The following is a 21,886-nucleotide window of genomic DNA, read 5'->3' on the forward strand; positions in this document are numbered from 1 at the left end:
TTTTGTGCAAACAAATATAGCTTAGGTCCTCCACAACATAGAAAGCAACAAAACCATAAGCTCAAAAAACTTAAATAAAAAATTAAAAATTAAAAATTAATAAAATAAAATAAGCTCCAAAATAACAAATGCTCCTTCCAACCACCTTCCTGACCTTTATAAATCTAAAATAAAATTGTTGGTCGGCCAATAATGGAATCCTGTAACTCCATAATTATTAATTGGTTTTACATAAAAGTTGTGTGATTGGAATGGGAGATAAGTACACACGTTTTAATGGTGAATTTTCGAGGATATTAAATTTTGTTATTGGAATTGGAGGTTAAGTGTTTGTGATTTGTATGTGGGATTTTGTCAAAATGTCAAATTGTGTATTAAGAAGTGGAGATCAAATATTTGTAATGCACTAATTTGTAATGTTTGACATCATGTTTGTTAATAATAATTTGAAAGACCCAATAATTCTACACTAAATGGTTACAATTGAATTTTGCCAAAACGTTGAATTGTGTAATAAGATGGGAGGCCAAATGTTTCTGATTCACTAAACTGAAATGTTTGGCATCATGTTATTGACAATAATTCAGAAAGGTCCAATAATTCTACAGTAAACTATTACATATGAATTTTGTCAAAATGTCGAATCGTGTAATAAGAATTGGAGACCAAATACTCACAATTCACCAAGCTATATTGTTTGGCATCTATAATCTAAAAGACCCAATAATTCTACACTAAATCAAATGTTTAACATCATATTTATTGGCAATACATCATGGCATTAGATCATTGAGTGTCCGACTTACAAGAATATCTAAATCGACTACATTGACATGCTAAATGTGAACACCTTGAGCAATCTATTTGAAGAGGAAAAGATAACAAGAGTCGCAGGTTTCCTAATCAATTTACATAGTAGAAGATCCAAGAAAAATGAGTTTTAGCAGCACAACGTTTTGGCTTTTGCATGCTTCTCTTTGTTGGCTACCCATAAGTCACATAGGCTATTTGGCCTTTTGGATGTTCAATAATCCAAAAGGCCCAATAATTCTAAACTAAATTGTTACATGTGAAATTTGTCAAAATGTTGAAGACCAAATCATTGCAACTCACCAAGATGTAATGTTTGACATCGATAATTCAAAAGACCCAATAATTCTACACCAAATCGAAATATTTAACGTCAATTTATTAACAATAATCCGAAAGACCCAATAATTCTACACTAAACCATTACATAAGAATGATATCAAAATGCTCAACTATATAATAAGAGTTGGAGACCAAATGCTTGCAATTGACCAAGTTGTGATGTTTGATATCTCAACTCTGAAAGACCCAATAATTCTACACTAAACAATTACATGCGAATTTTGCCAAAACATTGAATTGTATAATAAGAATTGGAGACCAAATACTTGCAATTCACCAAGCTGTAATCAGTAAGTCAAAATATTTAACATCAAGTCAATAACAATAATCCAAAAGACCCATTAATTTTACACTAAACTATTAGCTACTAATATTATCAAAACGTTAAATTGTACAATAAGAAATGGAAATCAAATATCTAAAATTCACTAAACCAAAAGAATTGAACATCTACAATAAAAATTGAAAACCAATATCTACAATTCACTAAACTTTAATGTTTGACATCAATAATTCTAACACTAAATTAAAATATTTAAAATATGACAAAAATCCAAAAGACCCCATAGTCTTTACCCAACAGTCCAGAAGATCCAATAACCCAAACCTTTCTTAAAAAGGGGACAATCTTACCTACAATGTATAAATTGTTGGGACTGAAATTAAAAACAGTACTTATAAAAATGTGAATACTAAATCAACAAACTGAAACGGTCGAGAAAGGACTTGATGTTCATTAACAAAATTAAGGAAGAATAAATGTGTGTGGGGTGGCACTGCCGATGGAGTCTGGCACCCATGCTTCCAAACAGAAACCACTACCTGGAAAGCAAACACTAATTCTAGTTCCAAATCATTTTCAGTCACCGGGAAATGAAGCCGGTTGTCGTTGTTCTACTTTTGCGGCATGTGAAGTAAAAAAGAAAAAAGAAAGAAACAACGCGGAAGAAAAGAAAGAAACTTCTACTACAATTAGTGTTGCAGAGAGAATGAATTGATGAGAAAGAGCTGAACAGTCAGCAGCATGACTGTGACGACCACCACCACGGATTATTGCATACAAATTTCTTCTTCTTCGTTTTCTCTTGCTTCAGAGGAAGGAAATTGCAAAAGAAAGAGTGATGAGAGTAAGAATAAGAGCCCCAGGGTGGCGCCGGGCAGGGAGAGGGTTCAAATCTTGTCGCCTTGTGATGGTAAGTGTAGCGAACTGTTTCTTTGGAATTTATGTGTTCGGAATTGTCAATCTTGGTTGCTTTGCTCTGTCTAAAATCAAAGCATGGACAAGAAATGGCTTTATCTTGAGTCTTTTTCTTTCTTTTGGAGAATTACTTTTGAATTATCAGGGATTCAAATTCAAATTTGGTTTTATGTATTTCAGATTGTCATTCTTGCTTGTTGTGCTCTGCCTTGAATTGAAGGATGGAGAAGAAAATGACTCCATTCTGAGCCTTTTTACTCTCTTTTACAGGATTTCTTTCGAGTTTGTAGGGATTTAAAGCCGATATCGTTTCCTTTAAATTTGTGGAATTGAATTACATTGCAATGCATGACTTTGGCTTTACTTGGCAGGGAAGGAATTCATGAAGGTTGCTTACATTATTAATTTTCCGCTTTTAATGAAGGAAAAGATTACCTTAATGTTTCTGCTCTTATGCAACAAGTGATCTTTCTGCGGTTTCCAGTAACTGGGCTTGTTCATTCTATTTTTCGTTACGAATTTCTTGGTCTCCATGTCACAGCCCCCGGCCTTTTTTCAAGATTTTTAGATTGGAAACATATAGAGTACTGTAGACTTTGTTTTTGCCTAGCTATGCATATTTTAGCCTCGAATTTTCTATTCTTGGTTGTATTTGGAACTGTATGCTTTTGGAATGTGTCTTTTGTATGAGCTGCACATATAGAGCAACCATCTGACGACAGGTTTCGGAAACAGAAGTTGTAAGGTTTTTTTTTGCACATTATAAAATTGCAAAAAAAATTGAATTTTGATAAACATAATTTTTAAACAAAAATTGTGCAATCTTGTACAATTAGAGATCTATATAACATTGGGACGAATGAATAACCGATGAACAATGTTCACACAGCATAAGAACCTTAGTTCAGGCGCACCTTGAGTTTCATCAAACAAAATTCCTAAAATTAAGTGTACAATTAAACATCTATGATCACCCTTATAGGAGTTAGTTGAACAGAACTCGTACTAAATAAAGAGAGGTCTTAATGGCATGAGATAATAGTATGGACCAATATTGAAATAGCTAGTAGATAATGGACATAAGTAGTTATTTATATTTTAATATTTTTGTAATCTATGAGAACCAAATAGCTGGCACATAAAATCACCAACGTAGGTCATTTGAGGAATTGCAATGTACTTTTTCCAAAGTGAACAAATATCTTCAAAACATTGTCCTTGAATGCAGCAAAAGGAATAGTGTCAGTGCGAAATATACCTCTCTGGCGTTTTCTGCAAGAGTGTTTGTGTGGGATAAATGCTTGCATCTTCCATGTGAATTCCTGTTTCTACTCTGTTTTTTCTTTTCAGTAATTTCTGCACTTGTTCTTACACACAGATTTAGGAATTTTGAAATCAGAATAATATTCTAGAAGTAAATTTAAAAAATGATTTTTTGTCAATTTGTGATTACTCGTAGAACAGCCAATTGTGGATCCACCATCAACCATCACCTCTGACTAACTTCTACATTCTTTCCCCACCATCTTCTTTTCTATAATAGAACCAAGGTCATTAACTATCTCCATATCTTGAATTTCGTCCAGGCTGTATATGATCAGCCATGAAACAAGCAAACACCATAGTACCATACTACTGCCATCTCCTCTATCATTACCAGTAGGACCATTAGATGGTCTTCTCTTGCTACCTTCCTTGAAGCCATAGCTGGGATACTCATGTTCAGGTCACCCAAGTGATTCATCATGTTAACATCTTTCCCGCACACCCACCGATTGCCACGTCCTTCAACCCAAATGCTCGTTTGGCTATGCTTCATTTCCTTTTCCTCCTTCTGATCAGGAGTAGAATTTTTTTATGCATTGGGAATGCTGTAGCACCGAAGACACTAGCCCATTCCCAACTTTTTCGAATATTGGAATTAAAATGGTGACCTATCTGTTTCTCTAAACTAGCCAAGGAATTTTTCAAAGAGACTGCCTCCTTCTATGTACTCAGGCCTTTTAGAGAGAGTTCTTTTCTGCCTCTATTCCTAATAGCTAGTTTTATACATTCTCTCGCATGCTTGCTCCCCTCCTTCCTGAATATTGGGATTAAAATGGAGGCCAAACTCCTTTTTCAGACTAGCCAATGGATTCTTCAAATAGATTTGCCTCCTCTATAACATTAAATTGACCAGAAAAAGGAACTTTTAGAAAAATAATTTGCAACCTTACACGCCCCTTCTGTGTATTCCATATAGCACCTTTTTTGAACTGTCTATCTTGCTCAAGGAATATACAAACAGAAAGGTTGGTTTTGAAATCCTTTCAATGTGGCTTGTTGACTAAACTGTTCCATCACACTATTTTGTTTGATAAAATTTAAAAGTATCATATTAATCAAAAAATTTAAAAGTCACATTCAAACATACCAGGAAACTGAAAAGGCATCTGAACAAGAGAGGAATGAGCAGACATGGAAGCTAGGTCATAAGTCTTGGCCCTCTTATTAACAAATAAACAAAGACGGAAATAAGGAAACTTCAAGAAGTAGCTTTAGTCAGTATCATTCTTTGCTAGTCAAGGCCAAATCACCCTTCTCTTTTTTTGTTTTAGGCTCTACTTGTTTTTTCAAAAAGTGACACTGGACATAACAGTCTCATGTAGATATTCATACAGAAATATCACATTGTTAATTGTTCTAGTTGAACTTTTCATGATGGTATTGCTTTCAACATCTTCTTCTGTGACATTAAAGGAAGCCAACATTCTCCAAGAGGCTTCCTTCCAGGCTTCTTAGCAGTTGCCTCCAGATTTTCAATTTGTTTGAGAGAGATTCTAAATTTGGCTTTGGTACCCATTCTTTCACATTTTTAGATCATTTCCTTCCTCATTCCTATCCCATTTCTTTTTGAGTTTTTTCTGTAATGTTCTGTTGATCTTTGTCACTCTCTGTCCCTGCCTTTGATTGTAAAATCATCATTTTTGTTTAGCTTTCTGCATTAGAATTAGAGATGCAAATAAGCTCTTCTGGTTTATTGAAATGATTTATAATATGGATGAAAAGAATAAGAAGACACAGATAATGAATTGGCTGCAGGTAGCAAACAATCCCATGCCCTGCACTGCACATCAGAATCTCTGCTGTTGAAGAAGAAATGGCAAAAAAACAACACACCCAAAGACTATAAGGAATAGAGGGGGAAGCAATGAACCAGAAAAGTAAAGATTGTCACTGAGATCAAAATAGAAAAGATAAGAGAAAACATAGCTTCCATATGTAAGGAAACTTAAAAACTCATAATCTGTACCAAACCACTCTAGTTAGCTGCACCAGTTCAAATATTTACATCCACAATTTCAATTATCACTTAGAGATACCAAAAGGTGCTAGATGTGCATAGTCAATTAGAACCATGGCTAACAGGAAGATTCACTTTGAAATGGGCAATATTAAACTGTCTACACAGCTCTGAATCAGCCAAACACCATACCATGAAGGGTGTGAATGACTAGCCTGCAGTGAGGAAACAACAGCACTGCAGTATCTAGGAAGGAAAGTTGTTAAGACGACAAAATTGCTTGCAGGATATTTGACTGCCAGAAGTCTGCATGACAGTGCTAAATTTCTCTTATTCAGCCTTCTGAAAATGCAGGCATTATTCATTCAAGATGCCATTTATGTCAATCACTTCACCAATGTTGGTGAAAGGAAAAAAGAAGTACCACACCCCACAATGTAGAAATATGTTTTCATTTTGACAATGCCAAAAGAAGGTCTCTTCTTCTAAAACAACACTCTAACTGTCAGCCAGCAAGTACACACACCAAAGCACAACATGGGATAAGCCACAACAAGATCCCAAACTCAGTCTAAGATTGCTAATGAACGCATTAAGCAAAATTCTGTAGACAGAAGAGAAAGACCTAAAAACATTGCACACCTTCCTCAACAATTACCATTGATACTCCACTCGCTGGAGTTCAAACACTCAATTTGGGTAGAACTTTATTATGAGCCAAGCCATCTTGAAGGATATTAGAAGAGATCTTTTGAAAAGAAGCTTTGTCTTGGCTACCTCTGACTTGGGAATTTACAAATCAGCCTAACAATTTATCCCTCTATTTCCTTGTCAATAAAATGCATGAAGACCATTTTACTCAAGCAAGTGAATATTTTTCAACTAAAAAATGAGAATTAAATTTATTTCTAGAAAACTAACACGCAAATTATAGAATTGGAAAACCCTCCCAAAATCCTGGGCCCCCCCACGAGGGAGTCAGATCTAGACTGGCTCTGATACCATGTAATAGTAGTTGTATATACAATAATGAAAATGGAGTTTACATATATAGGCAATTACATTACAATGTTTCTAAAAGAAACAAACGTAAACAGAAGCCAGAATTAGAAACTACCTAAACTAACTAAGATAACCATTAAGGATTATCAAATCTCCCTAGGTAACCAATCTCTATATGTTTATTTGAGTGCTCAATCTAAGGGCAGCCATAATACCTCCTTTCGTCACATTATTGGGATTGACCCCAATGCATTGTTATTCATAAATCATCACTTCTTTATGAGAATTTATTTTCACACAACCCAATTTGACTATCCCTAGGTTCCCTATTGAATCCTCATTGAAATTCAACTTTGTCCACCCCTTTTGTGGTGAAGTCGTTGGATATCATCCTTGATTTTGACGATGACTTCCAAGATCTCTTGGAGCAAGCTCCCATGTTTTCTTATAAGATTGGATAATATAATCTCATACATAGTTCTCACTAGACATATTTTCATTTCCTCACTCTTTGTAGCATCCCAAAACATTGTGATGTTTTTCTCAATCCATAAGGACCATCAAATTATTTCCACAGCCATTTTCTACAATATTTTTGCTATTGTTTATTGTTCTTTCAACTGTTAGTTAGCACTGTGCTCATCTAAAAGATTTTGAAAGATCGAGTACACACTGAACTAACTTAGAATGCCTCACCAAATCTTGTTCTAATTTTGCAATTTAGGATAAGATGTTGGACATGTTTTGCTTCCCTATGAGACATACACACCTAAAAGGTCCCTAAAAATCCTTTTTATTTCATTGTTGTCCTGTAAAGATCATTCTTTCCATTAATATCTAAAGAAATGCCCGTGTCTTAAGCCATGCTTTGGTTGTCCACACTTCCTCCCAAAGTTGGGATTAAAAGATTTAAAGGCATTTTAACCTTTAAAAGATAACCTTCCTTTACTATAAAATCCTTTTTATCATCAATATTCAATTGCAAATTATCCAAAATCTCTCTTTGAGGAACTCTAAAGGCATATAGGATTTGTTGAAGCTCAAGCATAGTAGGGATCCTTTGATCACACAAGGGACCCAAATCTTTACATCTTTGAATATGCCAATGAACTTCATTTTGAATGATCTAACAGTCATCACGTGTTGACAACTTTTAAATTGGATCTCTTTCAGCTACACTTTTTGGGGGTGAATTTTAATCCAAGCCTCTTTCTAGAATCCCTATGTCCCTCTTTTGGCCACGAGATTCTAGTTCTTTATATTTAAAAATCCTTCTTTCTATAAAGATCTACCAACATGTGAGCAATTTCTTCCTTCACCTTGTAGGCTTTGTTTAAGCCATGCTTTTGAATGACATCTTAGATTTCTTTAACCCAAAAAGAATATTCTTGAAGACTTCTTTATTCCATCTTTGCCACTTTGCTTTTAGAACTTCTAACTTTCTAGAATATCTGTACTTCTTCTTATCTTGTTCCATAACGTCCTCAACACAGTAGTCCTTTATCAAATTCTCAAATTTTGGATGTTACAAGGTGCATCTTTCAAAGAAGAAAGAAATTCTTGTGGTTGGCTTATCCTCAAGAATCCATAAGCAGGTAGGCCAATGATCAAAATTCCTGTTTTGTGGTACTTTAGACTTATGCACAAGATTCAAACTAAACCAATCTTCATTTTTAAGAAAGCTGTGTAATCTTGCAACTATAAACTTAAACCTTTTTTACAATTATTCTAAGCGAAAAACCCATATTCTAGCTTAATATCTCAAAGATGTAAAGCCTTTTTTTTTTGATAACTTTATGGAATTACTTTTTCTTATTGGAGGTTTCAATCATTGTGTTATAATATCTTCAGTAATCCATTTCTTTCTTCCCTAAAAGGAGTCCTACCAAATCAAGCATTTCTTTGATTCCTACCTCTATACCCATAGAAGTAAGAAATGTAAATTGGAGTTAATACTATGTACCTTACAAGTGATCCAGTCCTTGAGGTTTCTAGAACTTCACAAGATGTAAATTTGTGATCTCAAAAGATAACCACACTTGTAGCTTGACCATTGCATCTACTTTGGTGATTTTTCGATCTATACCATTAGGATCTTCTGAAATTCTCCAATGTGCCTTTATTAATCTCATCTCTTGCAAAAGTAAGATATCTGGTATCTCTTGTGTTATAAGAACCTTTAATTACTGTCTCTTGGCAGGGGAACTCATGTCCTCTTTGTTCCAAGGCAATCTTCAATTTTTAGATCAGCATTTTGGCTCTTCCTAATCACTTTTGCTAGAAGAGTTTGGGATCAGTTTACCAGTCATGCCTTTCTTTTTCTAAACTAATACATTGTATTATCTCTTCCCCATTTGCTTTGTCCTAAATCTTCTCTTTTCTCATTGGTAAATTGCATGATGGTGCTACTCGTGGCTTTCTTGATTACACTTTGCTTCTGTCCTAAATCTTCAAAGGATCCAATCTGCCTTACCTCCTCCATTCTAAGGGTTTCTAGAGAGTTAATTTAAAATTTCTTCTGCCATTCTCTCACCTTCTTAAGGCTCTTCCAAAATATCCTTGATAGCATTCATAATGGTGTAATCCATCATCAAATGACTTTCATTGTGTCCTTTTGATTAATTTGTTTATGTGGGCTCCTTGGTCGTTTGAAATATCCAATATGATAGAGATCTCTAGCTTCACACAAAGTGTATCTACCATCAACCAATCATATAATGCCAACCAAACTCCAATTTTAGTATCCAAAAACTCCCCCAAGAAAAATGATCACTGTTCTCAACACCAAAAGTGTTATAAAACTTTTTACTTAAAAAGAAAAGAAAAAATAAATAAAAGAAGTGAAAAAAAATCATCATATGGGTAGAAGTATTTAAGAATGAAAGTAAATTATTAAAAATAATATGTTGGAGTGAAGAAGTAAAAAAGAAAGAAATGGGATGTAATTCATTTATAAGTCCCGAGAACAAAAAATATGAAAAGAAGAAGAATATAAATCATTTGATTTTAGTGGAGTGATAAAACCCTCTTGTTATGAAGGGGTCTTTTTAGGAAGTATATTGGCTGGACAACTACCTACGAAAATTTGTTATTAACATGTACACTTGATGAGTAGAGTGGGTGTGATTTCTCTTATCTGATTTGAGTGAGAATACAAGAAGTGGGCACTAGAGGAAGGGGAACATAGAGTGTGTCCAACTCAAGGTACAAAGTACACTTAGGATTGCCCTAGCCAATGCTTTTGAGCGAGTAGGCACACTATGTATTTACACAGGAACTATTTGTCAGAAATTGATACTGTGATCAATCAGCTAGAGAAAAGGCCAACCCTCTTAACAAATATTTCACAAATATGTATTTTTCCCTACACTAAATAAATTGAATATTATTTTTAATGTTCTTTCTCTATTTCTTTTACTTAAATACATCTAGGAAAAATTGTTGTACTCGTAAATTATAATTTTCTTATTTAGAAATTCATAAGTTTCAATGTAACTATTAATCATTTTGATTACAAATTTACTCAATATTGTGGGAAATAGGATCATCACAAGAAGTCGACTCTAATCACTACCAAAATCCCCTCTACATGATTAGTACAAACTACAAAATCTAGGAACACGTCATGACCTCATGATTTACATATTTAAAATAGATCATCTATCTCCAAAGGATAGCCAAAACTACAAAACATAATCTAGGGTCTACCATGGCACAATAAGACATCATTGCCAAAACTTGCTCTAAAAGTAATTGAAAGCTACTACTTGTGGCATCATGATGAACATCTCTGTGACAAATTTTCAAGCTCAGCCACATCATGCCGAATCTCCAATGCATGCTAGAGCTTCCATGGCATTACACCCACCATCTTCAACCTAGAAGATAATCTGTCACAAGCAACTATGTTTTATAAGTGATCGAAAGCTACCCTTGGCATCATGATGAGCATCTCTGTGATAAATTCAAATTCAACCATGTCACGTCAAACTCCAAATGCATGCTAGAACTTCTATGGCATCATAGTCACCATTTTCAACCTAGAAGACAATCTGTCACAAGCAACTATGTTCTTGCTAATGAAGTTCAACTCAATGGCTAATGAAGTGACAGTGCTGCTGAAAATATAGCTGACAAAGACACAATTGATGAAGTCACTCTTACCTAAGTCACAGCCAACAAAGACACAATTTATGGAGTCACAACTAGTAAAGTCACAACCAATAAAGACATAGATACGAAGACCACAAGATTTGAAACATGTTTGTTGCTGAAGTTCACTGCTACAAAACCACCTACTGTTGAATGCATCTACTACTAAAATACACTATTGCAAAACCACAAAGCTATCCACTACAAGGTCCTTCTCAGTTTAGAACTACCACTAATCCACTACAAAAACCCAACAAGAACCATTACAAAAATGTTGAGTGACTGATTACATACCTGCACCAAAACTCTAGCATGGAGAAAGTTGTAACTGATCTCCTCTAACCAACTATGAAGCATGCATGCAAATATGAAACGTCTCATATTTGAACAATCCTTAAGAACTATATTTTGAAGAACATTCATCCATATATCTACAAAACCAAAAATATCAATTAACACAAAATCTGCAAACCATACATGCAAATATGAAATTGTTGACACATTTGAAACACATCTATCTTTCAAATAATGGCATATTACAAATTCACATCAAGTGAATGTATGTGCATCTAAATGACTAGGAATTTGCAACATGCAAGTCCATGTAGACTCAAAAATCCATGAATTTGCAACATGCAAGTCCATGTTGACTCAAAACTCCATGAATCTGCAACATGCATTGACATGCAAACTCAAATCTCTCTGAATTTGCAACATGTATTTATATGAAAAAACTCAAATCTCCTTGAATTTGCAATATGCATTCATACACAAACTCAAATTTCTGTGAATTTACAACATGCAAGTGATGAGTCCATGCAGCTACAAAACACCATGGATGTCATGTCTCTGCCAATCTGAAGGAAATTGAAACTTTATAAATATAAATTGCAGAGCTAATAAAAGAGCCCAGGCAAGATATTTAGGGCCAACCTTGATTAGTTCAAAACTAAGGAAAATAAATTCATATTCTTAAAGCCGACCTTCACTATGCTGGCCGACCTGCTATTGGAGAACAAATATCAAAATAACCGAATGGTTATTACTTAATGCTGGCCGACTTCCTTAGTGGTTTTATATATATATATATAAAACCACTATCCTAAATGGAGGAAGGCTGGGAGAAGGAAGGGAGCGATGGATTAGAGAATAGAAAGGCAGAAATTAATATTATTAGTAGCAGAGAATAATATGGAAGGCAACAACCATATTGGAAAGGAAATGATTAATAGCAATTAAAGAGCATTAAGAAGCAGTGAATATATTATAGCAGCATATATATTATGAGCTGCAACAATCAATGGAAGATAATGATCATGTATGTTAATACAAAGGGTGGCGATCAGAAATCAACAAAAATAAACTGAAGTTAAATAAAGTTTGTTAATAATATTCAAATGGGCACAGTGAAGAGATATGTCTCACAATGAGACAAGATATCTATAAGAGAGGTCGTTCCATGAGATAAGGGGGGAGATAGGAAAATAATAAGAAAAACCTAAGTTGCCAGATTCTTCTGGAAAATCGCTGGCTCCTGGTTTGGTTCTGTCCAAATTCTGGTCCTCTACAAATTCTCTCCATCGTCCAGGGTCCCTAATTTGCCCTGTGGGTTCGCTGAGAAGGACCCGGGGCGAATTTTGGGGAATTTCCAGCGAATTTGAAATTCAGTGGCAGAACCCAGGCCGAATTTTGATGATTAAACACGTTCTACAAATTTTATAAAGTTTTTTTATTGCCTATTTTAGTCAACTCGACCCTCCAACCCTTAAATAGACCACTAAAAAGGCCAAAAAGGTAAAACACATCTCATTTGGGGATGAGACACTTGACAGAGCTGTATTATGAACTTATTTGCTGCTGCATATATGCATATATTTTTTATTTTTTATTTCTATATGTGTTTGTACGAACGAACCCAAAGAGAACCCGAACCCACCCCCCCAAAAAGTGAATGAATTTGTGAACCTGAATCTCCGAATCCGAACCGGCAACCGGCAACTTAGAGAAAAACAATCGATCAAGGAAGAACACAGGCAAACTCAGAATTATTAATCAGCCTATATATATATATATATATATATATATACCCAAGCATTTGGTGTGATGCATAAGCAGCATAGCATACAGGACACCTTAGCAATAGTGCAACAGTCTATCAAAAGGGTAAGGAAGGAATTAGCATTTAGGGAGAACAGCTCTAGGGCACCCTGCTATTGTGGCAAGTAGGGAGAACAGCTATTAGGGAACCCTATTGCATTTTGAGAGGGAGAGAATGGCCAAGGGCACCCTATTGCAATTCCCCTTTCAATCCATACATTGAGGGACTGTTTATGAGCCCAAAGATCTCCAGCCATGGAAGAATGGAGGAGGATTGCATGTAGGGAGAACGACTGTCATGCCCCGAATAAATATTCATTATCATAGCAATGTAATTGAAACAAATATAATAATAAATAAATTCAGAAAATACATTCAATAAAAATCGTATGTATAAAAATTTGCATTCATCCTGATTAGTAACCTGCAAAATAAATAAAGTTAATTATTAAAGAAAATACTAAGTGGACTGCAGGTGTCAGAGATTGTCCCCTCAACAGTAGACAATGATAATCAGCCTTTAGTGTTTATTGGCAGCAATTATGATGATAGTATCATGTTCCTGTATCCGTTGATATATTTGATGGACAATAATAACTATTGATTAATAATATTATTTACTTGTTCACTCATTTTAAAATATTCGGGAAAGAAAGTGATCATAATACTTGATCGGTTAAAACTAGTAATGGTTAGCCTTAACAAATATTGATTAACAAACTAATAATTAATACCTGATTGCTTGGACATGTTTATTCGTTTCTGATCGTTGCCATTAAATGTAACCACTGTTGAATCGTTCCTTTATCAATCATTGCTTGTGCTAACAAACAGTCATGTCTTCCCTAATCTGTGCAACCCTTGAAAGGGTCATGCCCATACAACGATTAAAGATGCCCTCAATATGGAAGAAGGGAGGAGGGGCAGGAGAATGAAATACACCCATTATCTGCAACCATTAAATGGATCAGAAATTATTATATATAGTCGGTGCTCATAAAGAAGGTCGGGTTGCATCACTGACAATCACCATCGATCAGATCAGGTCAGATTAGATCTGTTATTAACTTTCAGGTAGGAACATCCTTGTTCTTGGCATAGGGATGTGCTGAATATGTGTGCTTAATATGTGAAGCCTGTTAATATTCTTATGCGGAATTTTGTAGTAATATTAATAATATTAATATAGACTGCAATATGTATGTCAGTCATACCTATTATATATATTTTCCTTTTATAATTTAAATAAGCATCTAAGTTGATGAATTAGTGTTTCATGACTGTTAGATAATAATAATAAGATAAATATCAGATATATCTAAAATCTTTTAAGTATTAGAACGTTGACATAATACCAGTGTTCCACGGGCGTTGGGGACGGGGGGACGGGGGGATGAGGGGGACGCGTTTCTGGGACGGGGGGACCAAGGGCCTAAATTTGGGGACGGCGGGGGGACGGCAGCGGGGTGGTGGTGCTCATATATATACATATAGTACTTGAAAAACTAGTTTTGAAAAGATGTATAACAGTATAACAGTATAAGAATTAGATTTCAAATGAAACTATAGGAAATAACAAGATTACTTAGATTAGTGATACGTAACTAATTGCTAAAAGTAAATAAAATTTGACAAATGAAATTGTCAAATTGGAGATTTCTCATTTCTATCATATGAATATCGAAAAAGGAAAACGAAAAATATGAATATCTGATGCCATTGCAAAGTCTATAATAATAAAGATGATTACATGATTCATCATTACAATGAGTAGCCAAATACAAATACGTGTAGCAATAGCATTACAAAAGAGACGAGTCAAATACAAAATGACAAAACTGAAAAGTGAAAACTCAAACTGTAGCTAATGGAGGCCTCTAATCATCTGCGAACTCCTCCTCACTGGAACTGCTGGACTCCTGAGGATCAAGGTCCCTCAAGCTCACACCAACTAGCCCTGCATCTGAAGTGGTAGGATCATCCTCATCAATCTGTGAAGGCTCCTCTGGCTCTACATCCCATCGTGCCGCTGGACTCTCCTTGTACATAAGTGTCTTGCGGTCAATGAGACGCAAAGCACTGTGTACAGCCACAAGCTTCTCTGCTCTCTTAGAGGTAAGTCTGTTCCTCTTAAGAGAGTGGATGAAGCTATATGTAGACCAGTTCCTCTCAGCAGCTGAAGAACTGGAAACCTGGGATAGCAAACGGATGGCTAGAGTGGTGGTCAAAGATTTTGGGCCATGACAAGTCCACCACAAAAGTGGGTCCTCCTGTGCCATAGTGTCTATATCCATCTTTGCCGCATCTGAATAACCTCTAAGAGTGGCAAATCTTCCACACTCAGTGCGCATTGTGCCGGCATCTTTGGAATCAAACATCTTCTCTATGCACCTAAAGAAACCCGCCTTCACCTCATCATCCTCAATCAGTGTCATTCTACCCGGTCTAGCCTTGTACCACTTAGGATTCAAGGCAAAGGCAGCCATATGCAAAGGAGTGTTCAACTTGTCCCATCTACTCTGAATGATAGGCCGGATTTGCTCATTGTAGAATGCTAGAGAGGGGTCCTTCACTCGTACAACAGCCCTCATCTGGTCAAGCATAGAGTCAATGCACTCATACACCTCTCCAAGGTTAGGTGCATCCCCATCCCCATATCTGATCACCTGGAATACTGGAGAAATGATGGAGACAATGTATTTCGCATTAGTCCAAAACACATCACTCTTCACTATCTCCTTCACCCTTCTCCCCTGCTCTGTCTTGGCCTCAGCCCACCTATTCCACTCATTAGTCATAACCATGAGTTGCAATGCCTCTTGCAACTCAATCATTCTCTCCAAGAGAATGAAATAGGATGCATATCTAGTCTCAACTGGTTTCAAGAACTCCTTCTTCGCGAAGGTCCTGAAGAGTGCATGTGAAGTGTGGTGGTTGCAGATAAACATCTGCACATCTCTCGCATCGGTGACCACTCCTCTAATCCAGTCAATCTTCCCCATGTCCTTGAGTGCATTGTTCATGGCATGCACACAACATGGGGTCCACCAAATGTGTCTATAGGCTGCCTCAACGAGTCTCCCTGCTGCTCTACACACATAGGCTGCATCTGTCACTACTTGGACCACATTTTGTGGCCCAACCTCCTCAATAGCCTCCCTGAGGACCTGAAACTGGAAATCAGCATCTTTACGATGCCCTGTACAATCAACTGCTCTAAGGAAGTATGGGCCCTCTGCACATGTGACCATGACGTTGATGAGTGGACGATGGCTAATGTTCGTCCACCCATCCATAACTATGCTGCACCCCGATGCCGCCCAACATGCCTTCATCTTCTCCATCAAAATATTGATCTTGGAATAACTTTTATCCAAGATCGAGGTCCTCATTTTCGTCTCCCCTGGTGGCACATAAGATGGTCCTCCCTTGGCCACCATATCCATCATCTTCCTATAATAAGGAGACTGTGTAACATGAAATGGAATGCCATTGGCAAAGAAGAAATTGCCAATGGATTCATCTATCTCATCTCTTAGCTGCACATTAAACATATCAGCAATGGGGTTGCTCTGTGGTGTATGCAACCTACGTTTCCCAGCCCTGGCAGCAGTAGAAGTGGAAGTAGATGGAGATCCAAACATCATTCCTCCCGCCTGCGAAGCATGAGAAGTATGTGGCACTGACACATTCTGGTTGTTGTGAAGTGATGCCCTAGCAGATAAAGTAGTAGGCATTGAAATATTTGTGTCATCTAGAACCCCCCAAAGGCTGTTAAACTCAATTCTGTATTGTATATTTTTGGGTTCCTCCAAAAACTTACAATGTTTCACACCTTTTCCTCTCCAAAACAGAAAGTGTGCATTCACCCTGCTAATGCTACCGAACCATTCTCTGTCACAAATATTGCACTTCCACTTCCTTGTTCCCCCACTTGAATGTGATGCAGTGCCTTGTACTGATATTTGTGAAGCAAACTGTTTTAGAGGAGACTTAGGATCAAAATGACCCCTAGCATATGGTGCCAACAACTCTGAAGGGCAACCTGTACTAGCTGGTGCACTTGCCATAGAACTAGATTGGGCTCCAGGATCAGCCCCATGGTCACCCCCCTCATTTTCAGGTTCATATTCTGAATCATTCTCACTATGAGAATGGATTTCCATGTCATCTTCACTCGTGCCTTGGGAGCTCATTGTGAAATTGACACTGCATTTCACAAAATAAAAATAAAAATAAAATCAGCCTTGTTTAACAATATATTTTTAATTTTTTTTTCCTATTCATCTCAAAATGAGATTTGATGTTGAATCTTGAGGGCAAAATGATGAATCATTTTGCCCTCAAGATTCAACATCAAATCTCATTTTGAGTCTTGAGATGAATAGGGAAAAAAAAACCAAAAATGACATAGAACAATGAAAATCAGAAAGTAAAACAAAAAAAAAACAAGAAGAAGTTGAAAAACCCTACCTTGTGCTTGAAAACTCTCTCCAAAATGTAGAAGAATCTTCTTCTTCCTCTTCTTCTTGCTTCTTCTAGCTCCTATCACGCTTGCAGTCACTTTTCTCACCCCTTCAATCAATCTTCTTCAAGTATTTCCTCCTCTTCAAGTTGCTGGAAAAAAAATCAGTTTTCCAAAATGAGAGTGAAATTCAAAATAAACATGCTTTTGTGTTGTTTTGGGGGGTAGGGTGGGGCCCACGTCCAATTAGGGTTACCCCTTAACCCCCCCCAAAAGGCACATGTTTTAAAAAAACTTAAAAAAATAAAAAAACTGTCTTTTTTCGTGTGGGAATGCGGGAGACGCCTGGGCGTCTCCCCGTCCCTCGAGAGACGCCTGGACGTCTCTTGAGGGACGGGGAGATGCCCAGGCGTCTCCCACGGAGACGCCCAGACGTCGGAGACGTGGGGACGTCTCCACGTCTCCCTGGGAGATGCGGAGACGCGGGGACGTCTCCACGTCCCGGCGTCATTTGGGTGGCGGTGGCGGGATGGCGGGAGACGTCGCGCCCCCGTCCCCCCGTCCCCGAGACGTCTCTGACGGGGGGATGCGCCCAAAAAGGGGGGAGACGCGTCCCCGTGGTTCACTGCATAATACAAAAAGATGTTTGCCTGTTAAAAACCTATGCCTTAACCAGTTCTGATTTCTTTTTTCTGAGAAGTGGTGTGATGCTCTTAGGGAGAAGCAGAGTAAAACCAACTCATGATAGATGAGCCCCAAGGGTGAAAGAACTCAGGATCCTGAAATCTGGGCTGTAGGCCCCAAGGGTGCTGAGGTTCCGGTAGTCTGGGCTGCATTAGAGATGGTATCACTGTGCAGTAGACAAGCAAGTCTCCCATCCAGGACTAGGAAATCAAAAGGAGATTAAGGTTGGGCCTGAATAAGGACAATACTTACTGTACTATGAGCAACCTAGTTATTTAATATGACAATTTATGTAGCATGATAAGTAGTAATGTATATTTCCCTTTGGGAATTGATAGCCTACAAACAGGGGACATTACAACGACCATCTTAGGGCACCCTACCTTGCCTCCTTATTCCATATCTTATATGACTAAGATTCACATACAAAGCAGACTTGCTACATATTGGTGAATATATGATTTGCCTTCCCTAATAGTAGATTTATTTTATGAAATGTGTTTGCAATGATACCTAACTCGATTAAAGGTTTCCAGAACAGCCTTAGCTCATCTTATTCTTAAGTAAAAGATGTTTTCCTAACTATCTTGTATACTTTGTTTCATCCGATTTTGTGAATTCAGGGAAAAATAGAGAGGGCTCCAAAAAGGGGACATTACAATGTATCAGCAACATGCGCCAACATGGAACCAACAAATCAACACATGCAACACGTGCCCACTATGCAAGTATAAAACATCATGGTACCTGTTATGCCTAGCATATCTATTTCCCCATTTGGTTTCCTTGAGTCAAAATATGGACCCCCTTTTTAGTTTCTTTCTTCCCTTTTTGGTGTCGACCTTGGAACTCCGGAATCCCAGAGTCCCAAGGTCCCTTTTGTTTTTTACCTCGGAACTCCGAGAGTTCTGAGGTTCTTTTTGGTGTCGACCTCGGAACTCCGGAATCCCGGAGTCCCAAGGTCCCTTGTTGTACCGACCTCGGAACTCTGGAATCCTAGAGTCCCCGAGGTCTTGGGTCTTTTGGCCTCGGAACTCCGGAGTCCCGAGGTGGTTTGTTTTGTTTTCCTCTCTGTCGACCTCGGAACCTTGGAACCCCGGAGTCTCGGGGTTGTGTTTATGGTTTTCGTACGGAAGGGTTTTGGGAGGCTATATATAGGAGATAATGAACTTTTTGAGTTCATTTGTGCATTTAGAGTTTCTCCTCCCTAGCTCCAAGTCGCAAACCTCCGGACTCCCGAGCTCTCTTTCTTGGCGTCCGTTCGATTTTCGATTCACCAGGTTGGTGAATTAGTTTTCTCTCCTTGTGTTTTTCTAGGTTAGATGTCTTTTCGTGTTTTTGTTCTTTTTTCTTCTTTTGTGTTTGTTGTTTGTGGGTGTGCCCTAGCTTTCCACCTCGGAACCCCGGAGTTCCGGGTTTCGCTAGCTTTCCACCCCAGAACCGCGGAGTTCCAGGTTTCGCTTTGCCTTCCACCCCGGGACCCCGGAGTTCCGGGTTTCGCTTTCCATTCTATCCCGGAACCCCGGAGTTCCAGGTTTCATGTTCCATTCCACCCCGGAACCCCGAAGTTCCGGGTTTCATGTTCCATTCCACCCCGGAACCCCGGAGTTCCGGGTTTCATGTTCCAGGTTTTGCCTTCCATTCCACCCCGAAACCTGTTGTGACCATTTCACACATCGCCCCATTAGAATGGGGACCCCCTCTTTTTTTTGCCTTAGGTTTTGCTTTCTCTTTGCTCGTTTTTCTCTTTGCTTTTAGGGTTTTGGGTGAGTGAGTGGTCTGCCTGGGCTAGCTAGATTAGGGCTAAACTTTGGAAGCTCATTTTAGGGTTTCTTTCAAGCTAAGTCTAGTTTGGTTTAGGAGGTTGTTAGTCGTCTGCTTGAAGCCTCAAGATTGCCAGAATGAAGCATGCCTTTCAGGAGATTCAAGTTGGTTAGATCAGGGGGAAGGGTGAATAGGTCTCATCTCAGGTTAGGTCTAGATTGAAAGAGGCTTTTTTTTGGTCAGGGTCATGTTTGTTTCCCGGGCTGAGTAAGTTGAGCAGAGTCGGTAATTAAAGGCAGGATCTCAATGGAAATGCGTGAAGGAGAATCTATGTTTGCCTTTCTAGGAAAATTGGAGTTTAAAATGTCCAGAATCAAGCTGAGAGAGGATTTTCGCTCCTGACCCTTCCAGAGGGTCCAGAGCGAAAATCATTATGAACCTCTTTTTTCCTCCTCATTTTTGACTAAGTGATGCTTTCTAGGGCACGTTTGGAGGTAATTTGATGTGTTCTTGCTTGGAGAAGGATTTGATTGAATTTGAAGAACAAGATGATACCTGAAAGAGGAATTTCGCTCCTGACCCTTCCAGAGGGTCTAGGGCGAATTTCATCCTAAACACTATTTCTTGCCTTGGATAGCCTTGCAATTTTGTTCCTGGCTTAGAAAAAGACCTAACTTTGCCTTATGAGGTGGTTTAAAACTTGAAAACTGAGCAATTTGGCCTGGAATGGAGATTTCGCTCCTGACCCTTCCAAAGGGTCCAGAGCAAAAATTTTATTTGAGCTTATTTTTCACTGACTTTGGCTAAATTGTGATGTGCAGGGTATCTTGGGGGAAAGATTGGACATCCTTGAGATTTGGAAGCATGAAAAAATGGAGAACTTTGAGCAAAATGGGAAATTTCGCTCTCGACCCTTCCAGAGGGTCCAAGGCGAAATTCCCAAAAGGCTCTTATTTTGCAATGAAGAAGGTCAAGTTTTTGACATGATGGAAGAAGAATAGCTTGTTTTTGCCTCCTGAAGAAGTTTCAACTTTGAAGAATGAGGGATTTTTCTTAAAACCTAATTTTCGCTCCTGACCCTTCCAAAGGGTCTAGAGCGAAAATCTCTATGAGGGATATTTCTTGCCTTGTTTGGTCAAGTTGAGGAGTCTAAGGCATCATGAAAGGAAGAATGAGCATATTCAAACCTTAGGTATGTTTAGAAGTCATGAAGAAATGAAGGATTTTGCCCAAAAGAGGGAAATTCGCTCCTGACCCTTCCAAATGGTCCAGGGTGAAAATTTTCAAATCCTTCTATTTTTCTTGCAAAAATCTAGTCAAGCTTGGCATAGATGAAAGAGGAGTAGTGTCTTTTTCTTGAGAGGTGAAATCAACTTGAAATGATGATTGAATTGAGCCTAAATTGAGGAATTCGCTCCTGACCCTTCCAGAGGGTCCAGGGCGAAAAAATTTATAGGAGGCATTTCTTGCTCAGCTTGACCAAATTGTGATGCCCAAAGCATGTTGAAAAGAGGAATGGACATGATCTTGCTTTGAAAAGTGTTTGATAGCATTGAGGGATGGATATTTTAGCCAAGAAAGGCAATTTTGCTCCTGACCCTTCCAAAGGGTCCAGAGCGAAATTCCTTGTAAACCCATTTTTAACCTTTCTTGGACATGAAAACCTTAGGGCAATAAAAGATGAATTCCCACTAATCAAAGAAGTTTTAAGGTGAAAAAATGAAGATTTTTGGTCAAGATTGCAAAAATCGCTCCTAACCCTTCTAGAGGGTCCAAAGCAAAATTCCTAAAAGCACCTATTTCCTTGCAAGGTCAAAGCAACTTTTTAGTTTTTATGGCTTGAATGGGTGTGAGGAAGAGTGTTTTACATTTTGAAGATGATTGAAATTGTCAAGAAAAAGCAATCAAGCCTAGAACATGATTTTCGCTCCTGACCCTTCCAGAGGGTCCAGGGCGAAAATCCTAAAACCTATCTTTTCTTCCAAAGATTGGACTAGACCAAGCTTAGACATGGGTTTGAAACGACTTTTGAATTACTTTGAAGTGGAATTGGAATGCTAAAAATGCAAATTTTGAAGCCAAGAGGGAA

At 37.8% G+C, this 21,886-nt stretch overlaps 1 protein-coding gene across 1 annotated transcript in view; it reads left to right on the forward strand.

The window, feature by feature from the left end:
* The first annotated feature begins 1,845 nt into the window (after positions 1–1,845).
* LOC131053417 (uncharacterized) overlaps positions 1,846–21,886 on the forward strand; it is a 60,718-nt gene continuing 40,677 nt past the window's right edge. The window contains exon 1 of the mRNA XM_057988029.2: positions 1,846–2,345. Within this exon, the coding sequence (XP_057844012.2) occupies positions 2,177–2,345 (169 nt within the window). The 5' untranslated portion in view covers positions 1,846–2,176. The remainder of the gene's footprint in view (positions 2,346–21,886) is intronic.

This window comes from Cryptomeria japonica, chromosome 7 (genome assembly GCF_030272615.1).
Source record: "Cryptomeria japonica chromosome 7, Sugi_1.0, whole genome shotgun sequence".
Classification (NCBI taxonomy): Eukaryota; Viridiplantae; Streptophyta; class Pinopsida; order Cupressales; family Cupressaceae; genus Cryptomeria; species Cryptomeria japonica.